This window comes from Oxyura jamaicensis, chromosome 4 (genome assembly GCF_011077185.1).
Source record: "Oxyura jamaicensis isolate SHBP4307 breed ruddy duck chromosome 4, BPBGC_Ojam_1.0, whole genome shotgun sequence".
Classification (NCBI taxonomy): domain Eukaryota; kingdom Metazoa; phylum Chordata; class Aves; order Anseriformes; family Anatidae; genus Oxyura; species Oxyura jamaicensis.
Window position 1 is genome coordinate 51,904,063 of NC_048896.1, and position 27,164 is coordinate 51,931,226.

The following is a 27,164-nucleotide window of genomic DNA, read 5'->3' on the forward strand; positions in this document are numbered from 1 at the left end:
AATATGGCAGGCATATCTACGCTTGCCTTTTGGGGGAGACTTAAGTTGAACTGCTGAATGACTTGTTGGCATCGAGGGTCTTACTATGCTTTTATCTTAAGCTGGAAACTTCATGGTAGTTTGACGTGTCAGGAAATGTATAGTGTAATTTTAGTTTTGATAGGTTTATGTGCTTCCTGTACTGAAAAGGTTAAAGATCTTCTATACCCTGAGAGCACAGAAATGCACTGATTCCTTGTCTTTACCTGGAAGCTTATCCGCTGCTTTGGGGAAGATGAGTATTTCATGCTGTATGTTTCTGAGCATGTTTATTTTATTAGGGAAAGGTTTAAGTAAGAAAGTAGTGCTTCAAAGTGTATTTCAAAGTAACACCAACTGATAGGGGAGAAAAAGTGGCATGAAAAACGTTGCCTGACTTTGGCAAAGAAAATTTCTGTTACTGCCTCAGATCAACTTGTTTTCCATGACAAGTTTAATCCTGCTGCAGCAGTATTCATAATGAATTACTGTTGATGTTCAAAGCTCATATGGTAGTGTAACATAAGCACTGCTAAGTTGGTGAAACATAGTAAGCCAATTCTGAAAGGAAAATTTATTTGTTCTATTACTCAAACATTACTCAAGAAGTTTTGTAATTAAAATGGTTTTGTTTGTCTTTGTGTTGTCCTGAATTGTGAACATAATGAACGCAGTAGCATCTTTTAACACCGAAGAGTGTGGACTGTGAACATATGGGTGTAAGACAAAGTACAACACGCAGTCATTCAGTTTTTCCTGAGGAGAGGACTGGATTTCTTTTGACTTGCCTGTGGAGTACATCTCCACGTACTGGATGATGTGGATGCCATTGGCTGTAGTTGATCTTGGACTTGTGGAATTCAAATCCTAAGTGTAGAGACTATAGAAAATAATGCATACAAGTACCTGCATGTGGCAATAGCTGAGAAATAAAAAGGTGATGGCACTTCACTGGCTGCATAGCTCTTATCAATTTATTTTAGCTATTTCATCTGAAAAGATTTTATATTAGCATGCACAGCTTTGCAAATGCTTGGTTAGTTCACTAAGCAGGAAAACTCAGATAGCTGAATACTTCAGTCTTGTGTCATCGCTTGCAGAGTGATGGCTATGGTAAGTGTCCTGATGACATATATTATATAAGGTGTAATTAGGTGACAGATGGTATCAAACTTCATTTGCAGTTGGCATAGTTTTTGAGGAGGAAATGGTAAGGACACGCTGGTATTTTTTCATTTTATTTAGCCGTATTCGTTCACAAATAAGTTTTGATGCATTTACTCCTGCTATTTAAATGCAGTTGCACCTTTGGTTTTAAAAGGCGAGTTCTGAGATGGCCAGGTAAGCTATCTTTGGTGCTGAGAAAGGCAGCTAATACTGCTGTATAAATTTAGGTGTGTTTTGTAACGTGTAAGTTTACAATGGTTATGGTATCTTGACGGGACTTCTATCACAGCAGCAGCATTGATACTCTTAGAATCACAAGTCCACTCTTTTCCACAGAAAGACTTTAAATATAGGCGAGTAACACGTGAACCAACCAAAGGGAAGATAAGAGTCTTTATATTAATGGTTGTGCTGATGGCTGGCAAACAGCCACTGGCATCAGGCAAATCTATTGCAAACAGAACACTTTATTTCATTTTCATGCAAGGATTGTAGTACAGCCTATGCATATCCTTGGGTGGAATTTAAAAAGACATCATTAGGCTTTACAGAATCAAAAGCTCATGAAAAAAACAGATTGCTGTCACAAAGTCAAACTTTTGTTTTTACTAGTCCTTGAATTTGTTTTTGCTTATTTACTTAATCAGTAGCTCTCATTGGATCCTGGTGTAAATCTGTCGCACCAGCTCTAAATAACTTGGTTCTTGTCCCCCGCAAAATTGAATATTTTGCCACATTTCCACAATGTGAAATTTGGGCTGTGTTTTGCAGCCTTTACTTTTCAGGATCATACAGATTAACACAAGCATATGTTAGGTGTTGGAAATAAAAGGACTTCAGAGAGATACAGACACTTTGATACTTGCTTGTAAACACTGCAGCTGTTCTAGGTATTACTTTGGCTGGCTTAGCATCTTGTTAGATTTTCCATTATGAAAGTCTTGTTTTAACAGTATCAATAACGTGCTGCAAGGACAATGCTGGCTGGAGTCCATCTCAATTGTTAGAGAAGCTTTAAATATTATTAAATTAAGGAATTGAGTTTTTGGCCTTTTTGACAGCATTCCTCTTCAGGGTGCACAAAGCCAATTTGTCTTGAAGCATAAAATAAACAATCAGGTACTAATGTTATGAAGTGTCCGTTTCTGCTTGTTTCAGCTATCGCTAAATATAAAAATTGATATGCTGGAACACTTACTCCTGAGTCGTTGTCTTTTTCCAAGCTCTGCATAATACAGTAGATCAATAATGCACTTTCTTGGCTACAGGCACTGAACAGATCTGATCCTGTTTACTCTATATCTAGTAATGAATTATCTATAATTCGTCTGAGGCCTTACATTGTATAATTTATTCCACTCTTCATATTTTTTTGCCTTGCTATCCCCTTATACTTCGATTCTAGTTTTATGCTGCCCCATCTGCCTGGAATATTCTCAGTTTTGACACAGCTTCTAACTTAACCTTCAGGTTTCTATTCAAAATATACCTTTCCTGTCATCTCATCAGCAAGTCCCACTTGCCTGTGTCAGTACTTCTGATTTCCTTCCTCTGTAGTAGAGGAAAGAGCAAGCAGCAAATCTATCCCATTGCGAGCAGCTAATTGTGTTATCTTGATTTTACATATTTCTTCTTTTCTTTGCTCTGCGATTTGCAAATTCTGTCGAGCAAGACCATCCTTTACAAAATACAGATGATGGACTCTGCTGTGCAAGAGAGACTTACTTGCTCCTTTACCTCTGGAAAGTTGTGAGTGTATTGACAGTGATACCTCCTAGTTAGTATTTGCCAAACTTGTACTTGGAGAAACAATTACGCCTTGCGAAGGGCCAATTGAAGCATTTGGATTTGGATTTCAAGTTACATACTGGGGATCAAGTTCATTGTTAAGTGGTTTGGAGGTGACGTGCATTTGAAGACGCGAGCTCTATTGTTATGCTACACCCACAGATTTTGTGGTCTTGAACAGAGTTTTCACAAATGTACTGAGATTACTGAGCATTGGCCAGTTGCTTTCTTGTTGCTGTTTATTGATGAGGATTTGATAAGAGCACCCTGTACTCCTAAACAATGGCACTGTATTTGGTAGCTAGAAATCGTTTTTCAGTTATGCTAAATTTATTGCATCTTCATGAAGCATTTTACCTTCCAATCTCTCCCACATATCCCTGCTGTGTTTAAAACAAACAAGCAAAATGTGTGAAAGTGCTCAATGACAATCAGTTCCTCAAGGGGGGTCTTAAGTACAAAACCACCCCTCCACACATCTGGTTGTTCCCTTGACAGTCCAGCAACTTCATTAACCTGGAAGGTATTTATAAAAAGTTGTATTTTTTTTTTTTTTTTAATAAATGGCAAAAGTTTAGCTTTTCAGTTTCTTATTGTGGGTTATTAATGTGAATTGTCTGTCTTGCCTATATGCCTGCATCTCGGGCTCTTTGTGTAAATGGATTGCTTTGCATTCTGCTTGTAGGTAAAGAATGCTAGGGCAAGACTCTCTCAGAGCTTTCTGGAGAAAAGAACAAGTGGTACCACAACAGAAGCAGACATGTATGCATGTGACACACTTGCAGCACAAACACTAAATTCTTTATCGTGAGGAAGACCCTTTTTCATAGTTAAAGTTGTGGACCATATGGCCACAACTTGAAGTCTCCTTGAAGTCACTGATGACGGGATTGGTGTTACCTTTGCTTATTGTTTCTGCATTTTTGCAGACTTGGTTTGTATTTGTTAGACTTTGGAGGTTATTGTAAGAACCCGAGGAGGTTAGGTTAAACTATTTTGGGAGTGAAGTACTCCAGCCAAGTAGTAAATTGTGTGGTGTGTTTGCCATCTGGGTATATGCATGTCCTTTCTTTTATTTTTGCCCTTGAAATGCTGTCCTCATGAGCTCTCTCAGGGTGCAATCACTTAGGAAGATGACTGCCAAAGAAGCAAGAAGCCCCCAAATTAGGATAGTGAGGTACGATCATTCTGGTTATTTCCCGTAGACCAATACCCTCTTCCTTGTTTATGAACAAAAGTAACAATAAAGTAAGTTTGTCCCTTGGCCAGTATTGGCCACTTTGATCAAATTTAGAGCTTGTTCTCTGCTTACATAGAAGTAGTAGTAGTTGGACTGTAAATGTCGCATCCACGGTTCATCGTAAGTTATCTCTAGAATGTGATAAGCTGTAGATGCCAGACTCTTTGTAAGACCAGGACTGAAACCCTTGCTCCACTTTCACTGGTTCTTACAGCATGGGGAAGCTGTGGAACAGAACAGACCATGAATTTGAAGTGAGCCCTTAACTAATTTCCCAAGTGGATGCCCTTGTGCTGCACTGGTCATTCAGGTCAGATTGGGCAGTGCTGGTCACAGCTTATGGCCCATGCCGCTTGTCCTGTCCCCCTGCTGAAGGAGGTTCCCCATGTCTCTAATCGGCGTGTGGAACTGCTCGTGCAGTTGCTTCCTAAGCTATTTCAGGCAAAACAAATCTGCTTAGCTAAGAATTTAAACTTTTAAGCTAACCTGGCTTGTTCTGACTGAATCAGATTAGCGATGCGTATGTACGCAAGTATGCTGGGGGATCTGGTTGGACGCAGTGATAAGCAGGTTTGGGGCGGGAGGCCGGGCTGCACCTCAGGAAGGGTGTACGAATGTCTGTCTGTACCCCTCTTCTTTCTAAAAGTTTATTTAAATAGCTTGTCAGGAAGTATATATTGAAATTAAAATGCAAAATCCTGTACAGTGTAAGTGTGCCGGGGAGCTTGCAGAGCACTTGCCTGCTGTTAGCTGCTAGTTGTAACCTACTGTCAAGTGTTCTTCTGTATATATGAGTGCTCTGTGTGCAGTTTTATCTCTGAATTCAGTGATCTAGGATTTCCCTGTGATGCTTGTTTTTGTCCTAGTATTATCTCTGCCTATAAGGAGTTCGGCTAATATTTCAGGTCCCACTGGAATTGAGTGCACACAACTAAAAATAAATAAGCTAAAATGTTCTTTCCACAATGTCTGTTAAAATACTTCTGTCAGTCTTTTGAGGTTGATATGTTATATTTTAAAGAAGTCCTGCCAGAAAATCTGCTGAAGGTTTCTCTCACTCTTCAAAGATATGTCACCAAGCTCTCTCGCATAACTAGGAGAATTTCTGTGTGAGCTCATAAAAATCTCATGCTTTCTTCAGGTCAGTAATGTGATTTCTACTAAGTGAACCGTTTCTTGTTGATGGATGGTACCTGCATCAGAGCTGCTCAGTAGTTCTGTGTTAGGGTATAAATGATGGAGCACCCATCATCCGATCGCTGTTCCTTCACCAGCAGCAGAAATACCTAGGGTCGTCCAGCCTGCCGTTCTGCTACTGGGAGTTGAACCTTTTCCAGATTTAATGGCTCTTGAGAAAGTTTTCTGAATGCACTCAGCCTTCTGAATTTATCATCTGGAGCTGAATAGACTTTGGATCATATTTTGTTTTGAGTTGTCTCCTGTCCACTTCACAGAATCACAGAATCATCTAGGTTGGAAGAGACCTCCAAGATCACCGAGTCCAACCTCTGACCTAATGCTAACAAATCTTCCACTAAACCATATCCCTAAGCTCTACATCTAAATGTCTTTTAAAGACCTCCAGGGATGGTGACTCAACCAGTTCCCTGGGCAGCCTATTCCAGTGACTAACAACTCGTTCAGTGAAGAAGTTCTTCCGAAGATCCAACCTAAACCTCCCCTGGCACAACTTTAGCCCATTCCCCCTCGTCCTGTCACCAGGCACGTGGGAGAACAGACCAACCGCCACCTCGCTACAGCCTCCTTTCAGGTGCCTGTAGAGTGCCATAAGTTCACCCCTGAGCGTCCTCTTCTCCAGGCTAAACAGTCCCAGCTCCCTCAGCCGCTCCTCGTAAGCCTTGTTCTCCAGACCCTTCACCAGCTTCGTAGCCCTTCTCTGGACTCGCTCAAGCACCTCCATGTCCTTCTTGTAGCGAGGGGCCCAAAACTGAACGCAGTACTCGAGGTGCGGCCTCACCAGAGCTGAGTACAGGGGGACAATCACTTCCCTGGACCTGCTGGCCACGCTGTTTCTAATGCAAGCCAGGATGCTGCTGGCCTTCTTGGCCGCCTGAGCACACTGCTGGCTCATATTCAGCCGACTGTCAACCAATACTCCCAGGTCCTTCTCTGACAGGCAGCTTTCTAACCACACATCTCCCAGCCTGTAGCTCTGTTTGGGGTTGTTGTGCCCCAGGTGCAGGACCCGGCACTTGGCCTTGTTGAACTTCATACCGTTGGCCTCGGCCCACCGGTCCAGCCTATCCAGATCCTCCTGCAGAGCCTTCCTACCCTCAAGCAGATCGACACACGCACCTAACTTGGTGTCGTCTGCAAACTTGCTGAGGGTGCACTCGATCCCCTCGTCCAGATCATTGATGAAGATGTTAAAGAGGACTGGTCCCAGTACCGAGCCCTGGGGGACTCCACTAGTGACCGGCCTCCAACTGGATTTGACTCCATTCACCACAACTCTCTGGGCCCGGCCATCCAGCCAGCTCTTCACCCAACGAAGTGTACGCCAGTCCAAGCCATGAGCAGCCAGTTTCCTGAGGAGAATGCTGTGGGGAACGGTGTCAAAAGCCTTGCTGAAGTCAAGGTAGACCAAGTCCACAGCCTTTCCCTCATCTACTAAGCATGTCACCTTGTCATAGAAGGAGATCAGGTTCGTCAAGCAGGACCTGCCCTTCGTAAACCCATGCTGACTAGGCCTGATCGCCTGCTTGCCCTGCAACTGCCGCATGATGACACCCAAGATAATCTGCTCCATGAGCTTCCCTGGCACTGATGTTAAACTAACAGGCCTATAGTTCCCCGGGTCTACCCTCTGGCCCTTCTTGTAGATGGGCATCACGTTTGCTAGCTGCCGGTCAAGTGGGACCTCCCCCAATAGCCAGGACTGCCGATAAATGATGGAAAGCTCCTCTGCCAGTTCTCTCAGTATCCTCAGGTGGATCCCATCTGGCCCCATCGACTTGCGTACATCCAAATGCTGTAGCAGGTCGCCAACCATTTCCTCGTGGATTGTGGGGGCCACATTCTGCTCCCCATCCCCTTCCACCGGCTCAGGGTACTGGGCATCCAGAGAACAACTGGTTTTGCTGTTAAAGACTGAGGCAAAGAAGGTGTTAAGCACCTCAGCTTTTTCCTCATCTCTGGTTACTAAGTTTCCCCCCGCATCCAGTAAAGAGTGGAGATTCTCCTTAGTCCTCCTTTTTGTGTTGATGTATTTATAAAAACATTTCTTGTTGTCTTTAACAGCAGTAACCAGATTGAGCTCCAGATGAGCTTTGGCCTTTCTAATTTTGTCCCTGCACCGCCTTGCAGCATCCTTGTAGTCCCCCTGAGTGGCCCGCCCTCTTTTCCAAAGATTATAAACCCTCTTTTTTCTCCTAAGCTCGAGCCACAGCTCTCTGCTCAGCCAGGCCGGTCTTCTTCCACGCCGGCTCGTCTTTGGGCACATGGGGACAGACCGCTCCTGAGCCATTAAGATTTCTTTCTTGAAGAGCGCCCAGCCTTCCTGGGCTCCTCTGTCTTTCAGAACCGCCTCCCAAGGGACTCTGCCAACCAGTGTCCTGAACAGCTCAAAGTCAGCCCTCCGAAAGTCCAAGACAGCGGTTTTACTGATCCCCTTCCTGACTTTGCTGAGTATCGAGAACTCTACCATTTTGTGGTCACTCTGCCCAAGACAGCCCCCGACCACCACATCTCCCACCAGTCCTTCTCTGTTAGTGAACAGAAGGTCTAGCGGGGCACCTCCCCTGTTAGGCTCGCCAACCAGCTGTGTCAGGAAGCTATCTTCCACGCTCTCCAGAAACCTCCTGGACTGCTTTCTCTGGGCTGTGTTGTGTTTCCAGGAGATGTCTGGGAAGTTAAAGTCCCCCACAAGAACAAGCGCTGATGATTTCGCAACTTCCGCCAGCTGCCTGTAGAACTCCTCATCCGTCCCCTCATCCTGGTTTGGCGGTCTGTAACAGACCCCCACCAGGATGCTTCCTTTGTTGGCCTTTCCACTGATCCTAACCCATAGCGACTCCACCTTGTCATTCCCAGCCTCAAGTTCGACGACGTCAAAACACTCTCTAGAGCCACTCCACCACCCCTTCCATGCTGCCTGTCCCTTCTGAAGAGCCTATAGCCAGACATTGCAGCACTCCAGTCATGAGAGTGGTCCCACCACGTTTCTGTGATGGCAACCAAGTCATAGCCTGCATGCTGCACAGTGGCTTCCAGCTGCTCCTGCTTGTTGCCCATGCTGCGTGCATTAGGGCAAGTCCTGTAACAAGTCCTTCAAAACAGTTCCAAATGTGTTTCTTCCTGGTGAGCCCCAGAGCTGAGTGTGGCAGGTGCTGCTGTGTTGGGGAGATCCCACCTCCCAGGCAGATGTGCCAGAGGCTTTTTTTCTCCTACTCAGTCTCAAACCCCAAAGAATATGAGACAGTATTTGGGCCATCTGTAAAAAGCAGCCTTAGGGCAAGAGTTCCCAAAAAAGAATCAGAAGTGCCTAACTTTACACTGACCAGTATGTTTAAAACAGTGAATCCCTCAAGAGAAGTTGTGACCCAGTGTAGGAGCTCATAACATCGGTCATGGTCCCAAAACTGTTGGCAAAACATGGTCCCAAAACTGTTTTTAAACTTTGGACAGAATGGTACCATCTGTTAATCAGCCCTGCCTGCATCTGAGAATATGGAAGTCCACATATAGATTATGGGAAATATTAAGATAGAAACAGATTTGAAGTCCCTGTTGGTGAATTGGACCTTCCATGGTCAGGATAGTTTGTACTGTGTTCTGTTTTCCTTTGTTTAGGACTGGACCTTTTGAGAAGTTGAGCTCTATAGCAAGAGAAATGCCTTACAGTTACTAAAACCCCTTTTAGGCTGGGAGTGCAGATGATTACTGTAAGGTCCAATCTACAGGCTTCCAGCTGTGCCTGTCACAGGACATAACCTAATCAGCCAGGTTTTCCAGTAAGGATGACAAATGCAGAAGCCCTGTTTGTGGTGGTGCTGTAGCTGCTGCCACCCGAAGTATTATTCAGAACGTCTTCCAACCTGGCATTAAAACAGCAGAAACGGTCGTAGTGAAATACAGCTGCTAACAGCTGGAGTGTTCCACACATCTTTTTTTTTAATGTGGAAAACACATTCTGAGTTAATTTGTAAATGGCCATATTTTTTTTTTTTTTTTAGGTTATTTTGCCAGTCTTTTCTCTGAACAACTTTTCTCTGTTAGAAAATGACCAACCGACTCAGAAGCGTGCCCTGTCCGTTCCGTGCATCCCAGAGCTCTGTTCTCCTGTGCTGTCCGTGTTAGACTCTTCGGGTTTCTCTTCCCGTCATTCTGGGATTGTGTGTGGCACGTACGAGTGACTCTTGTCTCGCAGGCTGTGCCGTATCAGCTGCTTTGCATTTCCACCTGTTACCAGCTGTCTGACAAGTCTTTCCCTTTGAACATCGAGACGCCTTTCACTAGGGCCAAAGTAACTTCATCTACGTGCTCCGGAATGGTGCTGATTTCCAAGAACTGCGCAGAAGCTGCGGGGCACAGCAGCTGTCCTTTGCCACACCATACACCTGACGCAGCAGCAAGGACGGGCAGCAGGTCTGGATGGGAAGCAGTGCGGTCTGTGTCTGATCAATACAGCTGGTGCTGTTTGGCTCTGCTGTCCTGGAAGGACAGTGATGACTCTTCATCTGCGTGCGTCTGCACTGACAGCACCCTTGAAAAATCAGGGAGATGGGCTGGCCTGCCCTAAAGGTGGGTCAAGACAGTGACAGTGGTGCCTTTTCCTGCTTGCAGCTGCCGTTGTGGTGGGTTCACAGTTGCAAAGAAGTTGTCCCAGCTCTGCATGAGAAGCAGGTGCAGCTCTGGCAGACTGGTGGTTTGGTGAGACAGCAGTCTGTACGGGATGCGTGCATGCTTACAGCAAACTTTTACTGTTTGATTTGAAGGCATTCATTTAGAATTGGTAACTGCTGTTTTATGTGCCATCAGGCAAGTGGCACGCATGGATTTAAAGAGTAAGGCAGGAGTGGAAAAGGCTTCCTCTGAATACCGTCCATCTTAGACTTAAAGCAATCAGTTTGTTTTTGGAAAAGGATTCTAATGTGCCTTTGTAGCTCTTTATGCATCTACTTTCAAGCAGGGATTAAATGAGGGCCTAGCTTCATTTCAATACATGCACATTGTCAAAAAAGGAGAAAAAATGCTCTGGAATATTGGAAAATATTTACCTACCTAGTTGTTCTCTGTAAGAGTCTTTGCCATGTTAACAGCTGGTGGATCAGACTATAAAACCAAAGTCTTTGGTTGTCTGCATTTAGGAAAGAGTACTGAAGAGAGAAGAAATGAAATGCAATTCAGAGGGGGAACCGGTTTGAAATTGGCTTAATTTGGTTTGGGGACTCGGCAAACTCTCCACCAACTTCATAGTATTTGTGCTTTATCTGCTTTCTGCGTAAGATGGGTGTAAGTGTAAGAAGTTTTCCTGCACTATGTAAGAATTTGTTATAGCCAGTTCAAGCTGAACCACATTATGTTGAAATAATCTCTGACAGTGCATCAATTCTTTCTAAAGCAATCTTAAGGCAAGCATTTGTCTGCATACAGGAATTGTACAAAGAAGTACACCAGTGTATTTAAGGTCAGTAGCACTCCTCTCTCTTCCTGTTGTCATTGCCATGTCATTCTTCAGTGTGGATGCTGATAAGTTAACATCAAGTAGCTTTTACTGGCACAGCTTTGTTCATATCCCTAATATGAATTAGTTGTGCCGGTGCATCCATATTCACGTGGAGAGGAAAGAGAAAGAAAGTAGAACTAACTTTCAGTTAAAAAACTGCATCCCTAACTTCTTCCTGACCTGCACAAAATAACTTAGCCATTTGTTTCTCTGGACTTCCCACAACAAGTTCAAAAGACAGCAAGCTGCTGGACAAGTGTATTGATTTGGGTCTTTGATATGTGGCTTCTGCCAACCTCAATAGCCAAGTTTAGATCCCTAATACTAGCAATGAAACACAGCTTGCTTTTATTGCAGAATATAGCGTAAAGTTTATGGGCAGGTGTTCGTTCTGCAGCGGTCTAAGATGTTAATCGGCTCCAGGCTGTCCCCTGCCCTGGAGGGGTGTATGGTCTGCTGTCCTCAGAACAGGTCACGTTAGTCACTTTTCATCCGGTGCCAGTTTGCTCTGACTGGTGAGCTTGCTGACCTGCCTGATGTGGGGTGAGTTAGGCGGCACTCTTGGAGTTGGCTGCTGGTGGAGCTTTGCCAGCAACGTCCTGTGGCAGAGGGGCAGCAGCATCTTTACTGGTGTTAGCCGCAGAAAAGGGTCTCCCTCTACAACCTGTTACTTTCTGCAATTGATTTATGACCCAAATTTCAAATTTTAAGAGCCTTTGTATTTGTACAGGCTCTGCCAGTACATCTTAGGTTGGTAGTTCAGTTAAATGATTTCTTTGTTCCCTCTTCCCTGGGGTCAGTGCTGCCCTGTCTTGGAATTGGCTCTTCTCCCTGCTTGTGTTCCCAGCGCCTTTCTGTAGCAGGAAGGTGCTGTCGAGCAGGAACACTGAATACCTAGAGTCAATTGCTTCATGGGATTTTAAAGGGCATGTGATTGCCTCCCTGTCCCTAATGTTGAAGGCCATCTAATGTTCATTTCCAGGTACCTGGTTTCATCTCTGGTCATGCAGATACCCAAATTACTGTCCCAGTCACAGAGTTTGGCCGAGCAAACTGAAGTTTCCTTAGGTTGGCAGGCAAATGCCCTGCTGCTGAACATACTGCTTAATCAGTTACTGAAATAAGATTCTCGGAGAGCCATCTTAAGGGCATTAAACCAATAACAGTAATTGCAACCATTTCCATTTCTCCAGTGGAGCCTGCTAAGAGTCTGCCTGGGCAGGGGCCAGATTCTTTTAGACAGGTTGGGTTATCATCTTCCTTCGAACCTGGCAGTCGCACATGCTGTTTGTCAGCAAGCGCCTTGTTGTTCTGCAAGGTCAGAGCTTCGATCTGCTGCCGGAAAGCTTCCCGGTGACGCAGAGAACATAACACTCAGGAACCAACGTGTGGTAAGCGGTGTTCTGGAGAAGTGCGGTTAATGAGAAGACATTTGCTGTTTTTAATAGGGTGGAGACTGAAATTGTTTTTTTCTTTGGTTTTAAGTGAGACGCTAAGAAGGGAATTGATTCTGCTGTGTCCCAGTAGTATGTGACCTTGTTGTACTTATGTTTTTCTTATGCTGAAGATGCAAACAAACCAATGTATAAACATATTTCAGCAAGTCTGGTAAATGCTGCCATTATTCTTCTTTATTTGTATTTCTGGCTTTTATTAAAAGGAAAAAAAAAGGAGGTCAAAGACTTTGTATCAGATGTTAATGCAAAGGCGTTTAATGAGTTCATTGACTAGCTCTGGATGAAAGTACATGTTTCTTGAGTTCAGCTTTGAAAACAGTAATCAGAATGGAACCAATATTGCCCAGCGGATACTGCACAAAATCTGATTGAATGTACATAGCAGAGCATTTCATAAGATATGAAGTCAGACGGTGGACAGATAGATATTCTTCATAAAATATATATTACTCCTTATTCTTTTACAGCAATCTCACAGGAATAGAGCTGATCTGTATTTTTCCCCCCAGATGGTAAGATTACACCAGTGTTAGTATCTTGTGTTGCTTGCGTGAAGCATATTTTCTACCCCAACCTGATCCCCAGCTACCTTTTCTTATCTCAGAAATTCAGTTTATAGCTCTGCTGAACTAGGCCTAAATAAAAAAAAAAAAAAGTCTGTAATGTATTACAGCCTTTTACTCCCAGCTGCATTAGCAGCGCTGATAGAATTACTGGAATTTTTCTTAGCAATTAGAACTACATGACAGCTGAATGTTATAGATAATAGTCCTTCAAACTTTCTTAAAGAATAGGCAACTGAAAACAGGAAATGAAAATAGAAATTTTAGACAGTAGCCTTACCGCTATAGATCTTCATATGCAAAGTATTGTTAGTGATAGCTTGGCAAGACTTGGATTTTTTTTCACCTTGTGGAAAAAGAAAAAAAAGTAGCATTAGTATTAATAGATAGCTCTCTAATCTCTGGCAAGCTGTTCATTATTTGTACAACAACCTGGTGGTCTTTTCTAGAAATTCAGTCTGAAAACACTAGTTTTTTAAATTAAACTATCTTTCTTAATTAGCAGTGCTGAGCCCATTTACAGACATTGTACCATGGGATCTTCTGTCTATTTAGCCGTAGAGCTGTTAATATTTTTGACTGGATGTTCAAGCAGTGGCGTTGCAGCTTATGCACCAGAGCTGCTCTGTCCGTAATGTCTATTGGATAGATCCCTGATATCTATCTGATAGATCTCAAAAGAGACTATATTATTTCCAGCTTCTTGAGAACATTGTGCTATGCCATGAAACTTCTTGACAGCCAAGGAGAAGATTATTCTTGGTGCTTGCTCGATTTACACTTCTCTCAGCTTCAGTCCTGTGGTGTTTTCCTTTTTAACCACTGGACAGATTTTCCGCACAGAGTGAGTGTGCACGTGTTCATCTGTTTGTGTGTTGTCATTACACACTAGAGCTGTTCATCTCAAACAGTTCTGAGGTAGGAAAGAGTTTAGTACTTGGCATTAATTTCCTCCTTCCCCCCATTTAAACTTCACTAAATTCAGTTTAAATTTAACTAAATGCATTTGCTCTCTGTCCTCAAGGTCTACTTCAGCTGAAGTTCACCTCTTCTGTCCCGTCTCTTCTGCTCCGTGTTCCAGGTTCACCTTTTTAGTTCTGTGCGTCTGCCTGTTTGTGCTGCACTTCTGCAGCCTTTCAGTTAGAGATTCTGTCCAAGAAATCATGCTGCTGTTTGCCAGAAGCTGACACTGGCCATCTGGTAAAATTGCAATTCACTATCAGGAAAACCCATAATTTGGGGAAATGTACCCAAAATGACTTTTATGATTAGTGGACAGGAAAGAAACGGAGACGGAGAAGTCATTTGGGTACTCTATAAATCACTTTGAGGTTTTTAGACCAAGCATCTTAATGGCAGCACTCTTGCTGCCAAGTGCTGTTTTGCTTTTACCTTCAAATATTTTGCATTAATAATGAGCAGTTCTGCTTGGAAGTTATTTATGTATTGCTTTTATGATACCGTTTTGCAAAGCAGCACCGTGCGAGGTAACAGGCTATGTGAATGGCTTCATAAAGCAGCTGGGCATAGCGTATTGCTAAGGTCTGTAGGTTTTTCCATTGGAAACGCATCCCTGCCCAGGGGCCGTGTCCAGCACTGTTGTGGATGCTGGAGAAAAATTTACAGTAAGGTTGTTTTGGCCATGCCAGCTACTAGCGTGGGTGGTAAGCTTGGCGGTCTTGAGATATCTCTACAGTGGAACTAGGCACTTCTTAATCAGCAGTTGGGTAACCTGTGGCACTGTTGGAGTGGAGAGGAGGTGACCACAGCAGCTCTTGCTGCTGTGTGCTCCCAGGCAGGGGCAGCCAGCTAACCGTGCTCGGGCAGCTGGGCTCGTGCTATGTGTTCTGCAGCTTGTAAATGTGCCTGCTGAGCTAAGAGGCAGTATTTCTCTAATTTAAGACTTAGCCGTGATGAATTTACTATCTTCCTAGTAAGTTATTAGAGTGAGTAATTATTCTCATAGTTAATTCCATTTGGATTTTTCTAATTTCAGCAGTCAGTAGTTGGACCTTGCTTCTTGTCTATTAGATAAAATTCCTGTTCAGCCAGATACTTAGGAACAAAGTAGTCATTTCTGCATGATAATCACATTGCCTGCTTACTTAAAAATAGTGTGGTACTGACGGATTGCTCTGGGTTCAGTTCCTTTTGTTGGAACATAGAGTTTAACTCGTGCCTTTTCTCAGGAGAGGTTTCTATGATATATAATGCTCCAGCATGGCTTAACTGGAGTTTCTACTAGAAAGTGAGACTAGGAGTGTGATCCTCCTCTCTCCTGTCTCTCCTTTCCTATGGATAAAAGGCCTTGAGCTGCATAAAAGCATCCTAAATGGTGTTCTTCCAGGCAGCTGGAATGCTATGCTGTTGATGGAGCTGTAAGACTGATCTCTAGGACTTTAGATACAGGCAATACAGGTCTACTGGTCTGAGTAAGTCTGAGGGAGGTCTGTGGAGATTAGGGGCCAGCTTGGAAAGCTATCTTAACTACCACAGACCCAAAACCTCTTTAGCTTGGTTTAGCGAAGGGGCAGGAGGAGTGAAACCAACCTCCCAATTTCCCAAGCCGATTACATTTTAAGAACTGTGTAGTGTCCTGCTGCACTGTAAGAGTTGTCACCCTTGTTGTATGATAACTGGGGCTGAGGTTTTTTTTTAGAGAGAAAATCTTTATTACATGTGTATTTAGCATGAAGTAAGAGTTGGGACAATCCCGTTTCTACTTGTCAGGCTTTGCTAAGTACGCATGCAACAACATCTTTAAATCGCAAGACTGTAATTATCTGCCTGCTCTATTTATCTAATCTGAGAATTTTTCAGCCCATGTGCTTCTCTAGTAATGTAACTGAAGATATTCTGATTATGTTGCTGTTAAGTATGATCTACTGTTTGTTTTTGGCAATAAACTTCTCTTTATTAGTATGCACAGAAGGCATACTTTAAATGAGACTGAAAGATCAAGATAGAAACTTGCTATTCTAAACTGAGAAAACGAGCATGCTAGTTCCGTATTGCTAGTAGTAGCAATACTGCAGGCTTCATGTAGTCATCTGTTTTGTCAAAAAAATAGTATTATCTTGTTCAAGTGTATGCATTAATTATGCAAGGTAAGCTTTCATTTAGAGAGGTAAAATTAATATAGGAATCCAAGTCACGGTAAAACTGTCAAAGCACAGGGATAAGAATGTAATTGAAAATTGTGCTTTACCTTTCTAGCTCAGAGATCCTTTCAGTGAGAAAAAGGACAGTGATTAACATTACGGATTAAGTGGCAGCATGGAGGACTGTATGGAGGACTTGCCTGTGTTATGTTGTGTTCAATAGCTGCTGGAAATCTTGGCACCCTTTAAACTCCCCCAAGCTTTTTGCTGCATTTCATTTTCTGAGGAAAAGGGGAGAAGCCTGTCATTAGTCACACGTGATAGTTAGCTTGTCACGCTTTACAGATTATGCCTTTTTACTTCAAAGAGTAGTTGCTGAAAAGATACGCCAGCCATCTTCTGTATAACAGCTATTATTGATGTAACTACTAAAAATAACATAATTATTTATGTGAACACAGTAAGATCAGTCATAATACTGATTTCTTACTGTGGAGTGTTGCCTCCCATGATGATCTTTCAAGGATTTTAAATTATTTTATTCTCAATTTATATCCCTTCACTCTTCTTGATGAAAACATAAGAAAACAAAATTAAATAGGAGGAGTAACTTTGTTGATCTTAGCTTTCTGTGAGCTGAGAGGTAAGAGCAATGTTCTTGGTGAATAGACATGAGCTCTCTGTTTCTTCAGTAACCCTGTATTTATGTTTATAATTGTCAGTTGCAATATGGCTTTTGGGGAACAGGACTTAAGATTTTAATTTTGTATTGTTTTCTTATTACTAGGTGATGGAGTCTTTCAGCAGTGGCCTCAGTGGATCGCTTTACCATTTTCCTCTAATTACCACTCTATCCTTACCCCCACAGTATTTTGCAGTAATTCTCATTTCCTTAAGTATCAAGTTCTAAGGTAAAAACATAGCCTGTATAAAATACTATTCAGTAATTTGCTATGGTATTTTTCTCCTCCTTTTTGAAATGAGGAAAATTAGTATATTTTTATCATCTCATATACAAGAACTGAGGCCATGAATTTCTTGCAGAGAAGTGTTTATAGAAAAGATCCGTGGTTTCCTCTCTTCCTGTTTTGTGTTGACTGCTTTAATTGTGTTAGTGGGTCTCTATTAGTACATTTTATATCATGATTCTGTTAAAAACTTCTGCAGCTTGAACTCAGGTGAGTTGGAAGAAGATGAGCAAGGACTCTTTCTGGGCTAGGTCTCTTCTGTGTAATGTTTTAGCCAGAGCATTTTTCCTGGTTTTGAGGAGAGAAGAAATGGGGTTCCGGTTCATGGAATGCTAAGATTTAGCATTCCTTTTGATGTTGTTACAACAGAGAAATCACGGAATATATTTTAGCTATAAGTAATCCAAATTCTCTGTGTGTGTGTGCATGAACCTCGCAGGTGACTGTGTTGCTAATGAATCTGTGTGTGCCCTGCCTGTACAAAGCAAGCAAGAGCATTGTGCCTTTTGCAGCTTTTCTGACTCTGCCACAGTCACTGTCTGAAGAGTTAAGGGAATCTGTCTTGAAGAGCCTGGGCTTTTAGCGTAATGGCTTAAAAGAGTTTTATTCACCCACTTAAACATGCAATATGAAGTTATTTGTTTCTGAATAGAGAATGGACATTAAAAGTTAATGTTCTGTGCTGATGTTCAAAGTGTACAAATGAAGATCATGTGGAAATACTACAGAAAAAATAATGTAAAGGGAAGAAAGGACAGATCCATAAAAGGAAAATTTATTCGCGTACATTAACAGGACCAAGACCTATTGAGCAGAAAATGTTATCTTCGATTCAGCAGTTGAGTTCTAAGGAGGGATTGGGCATCTGCAGTTTGAAACATTTTTATGAGTATAGCTGGATGTCAGAAGAATGCAATGAGTGCTGGACCTTGTTTTGTTTGTATAAAATACCTTGATCTGTATAAAGTAATTAGATACCATACTTAATTTATCATTATCTAAAGAAAAAGTATGCTGACTGCTTGGAGCTCAAGCTGTTTCTGCTAAATTTTTGCCCATGAAAGGTCCTAATTTATCTTCCAATTCTGATATTTTCTTTTCATGCCACTCAGCTTAAGCACTGCTCAATATATGTAAATTCCCATAGTAATTCCTCATGTTTCCTCAACTGTTTTTTTCTGTAATTGTATTGTCTGGTGGGTGTAGTATGCTATTTCATGTGTTATCTTGTATTTCATACCTTACCTGTGTTTACTAAGAGGAATTAGGACGATAGATCTTCCATATCCCCATTGCCTTTCCAACTCAGAGCTAAATTTTCTTTTAATTGCTTTCCTCTGTTTGTCCCTGTAATTGATAGCAAGGGATGTTGCTCTCTTGTGCTCTTTAATACCCACATATCATCAGCTATTGTGTCTCATCTAAATTTGTTTTGCAGGGAATTGAACAGAACAGGGCAAAGTGTGGGACTGAAAAGTAGCACTGAAGGCTAAGGGGGTTTGGGAGATGGAGGCAGAGGAGCAGAGAGGGGGCTGTCCTAAGAGGCAGTCCGAGGAGATGGTAAATTTGGATGATGAAGAAGGGAGAAAATGGGTGAAGTCTGGTGAAATAAGATAGATTGTTGGGCTAAGAGAAGCAGGTGAGCAGAAGGGAGAGACATCTTACAGTAGACCCCATGATGTGGGAAACCTGGAATTGTCTTTGTTCAAAAAGACCTAGGTCTTTTTGGCTAGGGCATGGAGACTTGATGAAAAGCCTGAGAAGGCTGATAAAAAGTTGGGACCAGATTATAGTAGGGAGGAGAGGTAATTAAAACTGGCCACACAAGAAGATTAGAGGCAGCTGGACTTAATTAAATTTACACAGGGAAACCTTAACTGTGTTTGTTTTGTTTCTTCCTTTCTTTTCTTTCTTTTCTTTTTTTAATTTACTGAATACTTAGTCTAGTTTTTTGCTCGCTGTCAGGTTTATGTTTGACATAAGTCATTAAAGCAGCACTTTAATTTTCATGTTGGTTACTCTGACCATTTTGCACTAAATAAAAAACATGAATTGCTGGTAAAGGATCTTAAAGAGATTGCATAAGGGAACAGGGTGATTTCTTACCCAACAGAGGCTGCATGTGCTGCTCTACTCTATCTTGTCTGCTGATCAGTCTTGAGTAAAGAAAAAAAAAGTGGTAGCAGAGATATGCTGGGCAGGGTGATGGTAGAGCAGGAGCAGAGAAACTTTTTAGTAGCTGGTTTGTGTGGAGCTCAGGGTTATGAATTGGCCGGATGTGCAAACTGAGGTGTGTATACCTTTGGAAGAAGTGGCTTTCTTTATTTTTGGAAAATGCATGCCTACTGTAGAATGTCTTGCTGTAGAATGAGATGCACTGAGAATGATGCATTTTGCTTCAAAGCTACTGAAATTTTAAAAAAAGTTAAATGTTCATCTTGCTCAGATCTACATTCTCTGATGATGGAAATATAGAAGGTTTGTTTATTTTCCAGTTTTCCACAAGATATTAAACTCAATTTTATGACTAGAGGAGGCCATTCCTATAATCCAGTTTACCATCCTGTGTAATGCAGCAAAATTCATCTCCTATAATTTCTGTTTAAAGCTCATAAATTCAGTTTAAGGTGTGGCTTTATCTGAATTGTCTTGTCTTCATTAAATCCTCGCGTGAGGATAATTCTCCAGTACCATAACCTACAGAAGTGCTGTTTTTTCCCTTTGACTTTGTGTAGTTTGTTTCCAGTTATGGCATATTGGCTGTTTCGGTTTGTTACTTTGCTGTTGTTCAAAGTCTTCCCATATGTGAACTTCGGCGCTAGTAATCCAATCGTGACATCGAACACGTTCTTTGTACAGCATGTAGGGTACTTGTGCACAGTGCTTCCTATTGTCAGATATTGTGGCCATACCGTCCATGTCCTTTTTTTTTTTTTTTTTTTTTGCCTAGAAGGGGGCTTGCAGTCTTATTGATGTTGTTTGTTGTTTATTTCTAGCTGCTTCCTGCATTTAATTCTCTTCATAGGCATGCTTTTCAAATGGATTTAACAGGTCTTAGGCGGCTGGCAGGGCTGATGCTCAGCCACCCTTAGGTGCGTTGCCCTTAGTATTTTATTCTGGATCAAGAGAATAAAATCTCTTACTCTTTTCGAGTGTAACCCCTGATGGGCCTCACTTGCAGTGCAGCAGGAAAGCACAGCCATCCCAGCACACCTTTTCAGGTAAAGCTAAGCCAGGAGCCGTTCCCCGGCTCATCGGGGATGCCCCAGCCCTGGGGACAGAGCTGCTGTGGGGGTAACAGCCCTCTCCTCCCTCCCTGAGCTGGTCTGGGGGTGTTGGCCCCTCTGCACAGCTCTGTTTGCTAACGTGGACCTTGGGCAGGCTGCACGTACGGGGGTTTTATTTTCTTTCAGAAGGCAGAGTGGGATGTTGACAGGAAATTGTGGAAGCTCCTTGGCTTGTGCGGGATTTTTCTTTTCTACCATCTCTTTTTTCACCTGAATTACAAGTGAGTATTATTCAGTGTAATATTCCTCGGTTTTTACAGGGTTATTTATATTAGTACATTAGGAAGGGTTTAATCCAGTATCTAAGTTTTTTGTTAACCCAATTCCGTGTCTACCAAATTGGTAATTAAAAAATGTTTATTCCATGAACATCCACCTCTCATAAACCATGTTGTAACAGATTTGCCAGATGTAACTATTCTCTTCTCACCGACTGCTTTTCTGCACCTCTCACTTGGAAGTTAAGTCTTTATAACCTTTCCAAGTTTTGCCACACAGAACAGCCTCGCTACCCCCACCCTGCCCTCTCTGCCTCTGACCTCCTTTCCTTTTTCTCCCCCCCTAACTTAGAGTTTTAAGTGATAAAAGGGCGTAATAGAGAGCCAGCCGTACATATGGAGGTTTCCAGGTATTCCCACAGTTACGTTTTTATAAGTTTAAAAATGTGTAGTGACTCTCGGATCTGCTGGGGGGACGGAGAGGTTTTGGCGGGAAAGCAAGCCGCGGAGCGCTCACCTTCCTCTCCTCACGGAGCGGAGCCCGCTGCGGCTGACAGTCCGAGGAATTGCCCTGTACTTTCCTGGTGTTGCTTGGCGCTTCTTACAGCTGGTTTTGAGCTACTGTTTTTCTGGGTTATTTCTTTAATCTATTTTCTGTGCATGTGAGATGGATAAAGCCAAAAAATTCAGCCTGAGCAGCATTTAATGTTGAATGTTAGAGGGAGGCGCGCTCTGAGGCTCAGTGTTCACTGTTGGCTCCCTTCCAGGACTTCCGTTTTCCTGAGGGATTCCTTGTATTTCCATACAGTGACCTGCTGAAAGTGTTAGGAAACACCCCTGAGCGCTGCCTGCCAGACTTGCTGGCCCAGGTCAGTGATGTTTGCACGTTAACGCATATGCAGGCATTGCTGCTGCCCTGTCACGCTTTGGTGGCTGTCTGAATTTCTCCAGTCTGAGGTGGGCAGAAAAAGCAACAGCTTCCTGGTACTGATCTGACGATATGCTGTTCTCGATGCTCCTTGTGGGTCTCTTCCAACTCGGGATATTCAATGATTCAGTGATACAAGTATGGGGCTCAGAGTGCACATGAAGGAGGCCCAGTGCTAAATGAAAACACAACATCTTAAGTCTCTGGCAGTCTTCATCCTGCTAAATAATAATCCCTTACTCTTCCATATGTACCTTATGTATGGAAATGGTTGCATCTTGTGTATTAGCTGGCAGCAGTTAATTCTGCAAGCACTTGCGTGACAGAAGGCAGCTTTAATGTTTCACATCTCTCAGATAATGTACATCCATCTGTGCTTCAGCGAATGTATCACCTCTTTGCATATTGATGCTTTCTGATGTAGCACTGCTTGTAATTAAATTTTGAAAATGCACTTTATAGGCTTCTGGGAAAAACAAGTTGAGTTTGTTCATTTAGATACAGAGCGAAACGGAAGTTGTGTTTGACTGAAGCTAACCTTGTGAATCGATGGTCACTGCAAAAATGGAGGAATAATTAAAAATCCATAATAAATCTAGCATATCGTCTTTTTGATTGGCTGGAATTTCATTTAGGCTTGTTATTAACAGTAACATTAGAGTTATTTTTGTCATTTAAGCAGTTAGCAGAATCTGATGCATTTTATCATTATTATTGTCATCTGATGTGTTATTTTAATGCTGACCTTTCATGTTAGATGCTTGCAGGTAAAATTCAAAGTATGTTTGAAATTCTAGGAACAAGTACAGCATTTACAACTTAGCAAGTATGCCCTAAACAGGTAGCTGCATATATTAAAATCAAGCTGGTGATACTGAAGAATGTTTAAAACTCTTAAGCTTCATTTGTGACTAGAGAATTGTGGCGGAAGTTAAAACTGTTAGACAGTGAAGGTGCAGATTTCTTATATAGTCCTTTTAAGTATTGATTTTTAAGTGACTTAAGTGCTTCAAAAATCCAGACCTTCTCACTTTTTCTGAGAAAGTAAGATGTACTGTTGTCGCATTCATAATGCCTAAACTATGTAGCAAGCCTGATAAATAACTTGTGCTAGCGTCAGGTTGTATTCACAACCACATTTGAATTGCATGATGAAATGGAGTTAAGCATCACTCAAATATGCTAGGAAAAAAGTTAAGTGAAAATATATCTCCTAGAGTGCTCTCTTAATGGCATCTTTCTCAAGTACTACTTAGTACGTATAGAAAATTAAACGTTTATTTTCTATACCCATTGCACTCAAGGCTGGAGTTGCTAGCTTCTGGTTTGGGTCACGTGCAACCCAGTGCCCTGCTGGGTTTTTCCACTGGTAAAAGCAGAAGTCATCAGCACAGTCTCTGCTGTTTCTTTCATGTCCTTGCCTTGACATATACAGCTTAATTATCTTTTATTGTTAGCTTCTAGTTCATGGATTGGAACTAATTGCTAGTGGACACTTGCTTGGAAGACATTTCAGCTTTTCAGCTCATGAGGATTTATTTGGGGGTGATTGTCATGTATGTGGAAACTTGAGAACCACGTCTTTGGCTTTTAAGTATTGCTTCCCTGTGGAAGAGGAGGCAAGTCTTCAGAATCCCATCTATGAGTTCCTCTCAAAGCAAGACTTTAAAACCATCTGTAAATGTGTTTCTGTGGCTTTTACTTTATGACACAATGAAATGACTTGAGCTATGGTTTCTGGGACTTTTCTGTCCCCTCAGCAATAAGTTCAATATTTTTAAAAACATCATAGAGCAAAGATGGGGATTTATCTGTTCAGACCTCTGTCAGCCGAGGCTCTAGGTTTTTTTGGTCTGATTTTTAAAACAAACAAAACAAACGAACAAACTGTCAGGTGGTAGACATTCTGAAGATACGGAGTTGTTCTTCTGTGGTTGTGTGAGTGGGAGAAGAGTGGGTTGAAGAGTATCTTCCTCTACTGAAGGACTTGTGGAAACAAAGTCCTTTGCTGCTCCTACTGTGAGACAGGGCACTCATGCACCTTCCCAATGCTGTCATTGTGCTTTCTGAATCCCTTGTATGGCTTAACATGCTGAGTGAGAGGTGTGCTGTGTGTACACCTGAGCACGGGGCACTACGCACAGCTAAGAAGCTGGTTGTTTTCTCTTGGCATGTATATTCACATGCAAGTAGTTCTGAAAAACTTAGGAATTTTGCAGAATCTAGTGTTTACAGAGATCATGCTCAGACTATATGATAGTAGAAATGACTCTCTTGAAAAAAAGTTGACACTGAACTGAAAAAATGCAGTCTGAAGTTGAAACTGCTCCTTGCTGCTTGGAATTTCAAGTTGTTGGGAGTAATACAATGCAGTAATTACTTTTATGTCTTATGCCTTTATGCCTTTTATGCCTAATCAAAAATATAGCTTGTAATTTTCCACTTTTTTTTGTTTCTTTAGAATGTGAAAGCATTTGCATCTTCAGATAGCCTAGCCAAGGTCCAAGAAGTAGCAAGCTGGCTTTTGGAAATGAATCAGGAACTGCTCTCTGTGGGCAGCAAGAGGCGACGAACTGGTGGATCTCTTCGAGGTAATGCTTCCTCAAGCCAAGTAGATGAGGAGCAGATGAATCGGGTTGTAGAAGAGGATGAGCAGCAGCAAAGACGACAACAAGAGGAGCAGCACATTGGGAGGAATGGGGAGATAGGAGGAGAAGAACCTGGATTTGATGACAGACATGAATCCCAGCAGGAACAGTTAGAAGAAAATAACAATAGACTTATTACAGTGGATGAAGAATCCACTTGTAACCAAGAGGAAGAAGATGATGAACATGCTGGTGATCAAGAGGAGGAGGTGGAAGAGGAGGAGGAAATGGACCAGGAGAGTGATGATTTTGATCAGTCTGATGACAGCAGTAGAGAAGATGAACATGCTAACAGTAACAGTGTCACAAATTCCAATAGCCTCATGGACTTGCCCATTCACCAGTCATCACCATTCTACACAAAGACAAAGGTGAGAAACTGATTTTTTTTTTTTTTTTTTTGGTATTCTTAATCTTGACTAACTCTGGATTTTGGAAAATAATATCTATATATAAACTTAAACTGAAGTTTTAAACTGAGGCAAAGACTTTGTTTCCTAAAGAACTTAGTCTGTGGACTACATAAATTCTTAAACTGTATTGTTCTAACTGTTAATAATCAAAAAATCTCCAGGCATTTGACATGAATAAGTACTTCTTTTAAGGGACTAGAGCTCTTGAAGACTATTTTAAAAAGAACGGGATTGTTTTAAAAAATATTTCGTATGCTGACTCATAGTCTTAATAAGACTTTCCAGGGGTTATTTATGATGTTTTCTTTTCAAAGCAGGCAAGAAAGAAGGTAAGCAATTGTGTGTATGTGGTAGATTTTGAGTTCTAGTTCAAAGTGTTTGTCATGAAAAGTTAGTGTGAAATATTACAGAAACTTAAAGTTCTTCCTTCTAGACAGGTCACAGTGATTTCACTGACAACATAGGGATTTAAAAGAAAGTAATAGCAAATCATTCATTTACAGTCATTGCATAATGCTGCATGATATTCTACTTGAAAGGAGTGTGTAAATTGTGTTCAGTGATTGAGAATTTCCAGTTTGCAACAACAATTTGAAAATAAATAATAGCATTTTTATTGTTACAAGTATCACCCAACATTTTAGATCCATTGTTCATTAGGAGTTCACCATGTTTTCCAAATACCTCAAGAAGGATTTAACTTTTAGCAGCAGCTAAATCTGAAAGAATAATGATAGCGGTGATACTGCCTAATGAAAGGGAGGAGCAGGCAAGTGGCTTTGTGGAAGAGCATTGTTCTTAAAGCTGTGTGCCAATTTTGTAATCATCGTAAATTGGTAATAAAACACTTTGTTACCTTCCACCTTCCAAAAATAAAACAGAAAACTCTCAAATTCTTACAACATACTTGGTTTTCTGAAAACTGATGTAAAGAAATGCCACAGAATCAAGTAACAGGGCTCCCTATTTGTATGACTGTGAATATAAATGTATTGATAATCAGTCCTGAAGATACACCAGAACAGGTAAATAGGATGAATATTTGCTTCTTGAAGCTGCAGCAATACGTGTCTGGTATTGCTGATTAGTTTGTTTAGAAAAGTCATCAATGTTTTTGTGTGATTTTATTTTAGGAAATGATACAACTTTATAATTCTACCATTCAAACTTCTAAAGTATATGCTTTCTAACTTGGAAGGAAATGCTGTGATGCAGTCAAATTTCATGTAATTCAGTTAGCTTTCTACATGCTGTTTTTAATCTGATGATTTGGTTTTCCAAAGTTTAGTGTTACTTGCTGATGATCGCATAACAACTTGCATCCATCCAGTTTGGACTTGATAGTTAATATAAGAGATGTTTACTCTCAGAAATACATGTAAAGTCTCTGACTCAACAGCTTTGTTTTTCTTTGTAACTAACCATACTCAAAATACATATGAACTGAGCAGAACAAGATCAGTTCTGAAGCTCTTTTTTATCATCTCTAAAAACGAATGCAATTTTCAAAATTTTTTTAAGGCATGTTCAATATAAATAAATATTTCAAGGAAGTTTTGCCTAAAGGAGCTTGTCTCAGAGATTTTCATATAGATACACATTTTCTGTGTTGTCTGATAGTTGCTTTGCATTTTGTTTCCATGCAGTGCTGGCCATTTTCATCTGTGCTGTGCCCTCAGGCTGTGCTCCTGCAAGAACTGTTTGGGGAGCTAGGTAGTGGAAATCGTCTTTGGGAATTATTTCTGATTCATGGTGTGACTTTATTTTTGATAGTTTTAACTGTATACCTGAAGGAGCAGCACAGGTAGAAAGCTGCTTGAGCTGGCACTGCTCGAGGTCATGGTTATGCAGTAATGCTTCATTAGTTCTTACCAATTCCTTAATAAAACAAAATCTAACCATAGGAACAGATTCTGTGTTAGGAAATACTGTAGAAATACAGCTGTGCCAGAGCATGTTTATTTCTACTCTGGTAATTCATTCATGACTAATGAATATGCTGCTTTTGGGAAGAAAAAGGGGTATTTGTAGGTTCATCGGCAGTATTTCTGTTTGTACTTGTTGGAGATGGACTCATCCCAGGAGACTCAAACCTCGTAGACTTACTTTTAGTGTTTCAGATATGTTTCTCAGCATTTGTAGTCTAGCACAGTTCTTCTCCTCGTCGCTCTGGCTGAGTTATGGGCTCCCTTGCTGTATTCTGTATTCCTGTGAACCTTGCTTTGCGCCACCAGTATCAGCTGTGGGGACTGAATCTGCCGCTCTACTGTTTCTATGTCAGATGTAAACCCTGCTGCTCAGAGGCATACGTTGCTGATCCAACGCAGTTGCTAGCTTGATATAGCTGTATGGAGCAATGCTGGCAACGTACAGGGTGTTTTCATCAGTACCAACTATCAGGGGATAGGAGTGAGACTGAATAAAACAGCAACTGCTACAGTCATAACTGTTTTTGTGCACTCATACGAACTTCTGGATATCTGTTCTTTGTCTTTCTGTTTTTCCTTTCCTTATAAACTACTGAATAAATTCTCTTTGTAATATGTTTTTAATTTTTTAGTTTTTATTTTTTTACTTTTTGCTTATTGGTCTGTGGGATCATGTGATGTTAAGGAAGGACACGGCAAGGTTCCCAAGTAACACAGTATATGCCAGTTGCGTTGGGCACCGATCATCTTAG

The 27,164-nt window shown here is 41.6% G+C and overlaps 1 protein-coding gene across 4 annotated transcripts in view; it reads left to right on the plus strand.

Annotated features, from left to right (window-relative positions):
- The window catches only part of FBXW7 (F-box and WD repeat domain containing 7), a 170,828-nt gene that overhangs the window by 49,363 nt on the left and 94,301 nt on the right, over nucleotides 1-27,164 (plus strand). For 2 of the 4 annotated variants that reach the window (XM_035323739.1, XM_035323738.1), the window contains exon 2: nucleotides 23,885-24,442. In XM_035323739.1, the coding sequence (XP_035179630.1) occupies nucleotides 23,954-24,442 (489 nt within the window). In that variant the 5' untranslated portion in view covers nucleotides 23,885-23,953. Of the gene's footprint in view, nucleotides 1-23,884; nucleotides 24,443-25,617; nucleotides 26,012-26,130; nucleotides 27,006-27,164 lie in introns of those variants that run through there. The other 2 variants (XM_035323741.1, XM_035323742.1) reach the window with 2 other exon arrangements.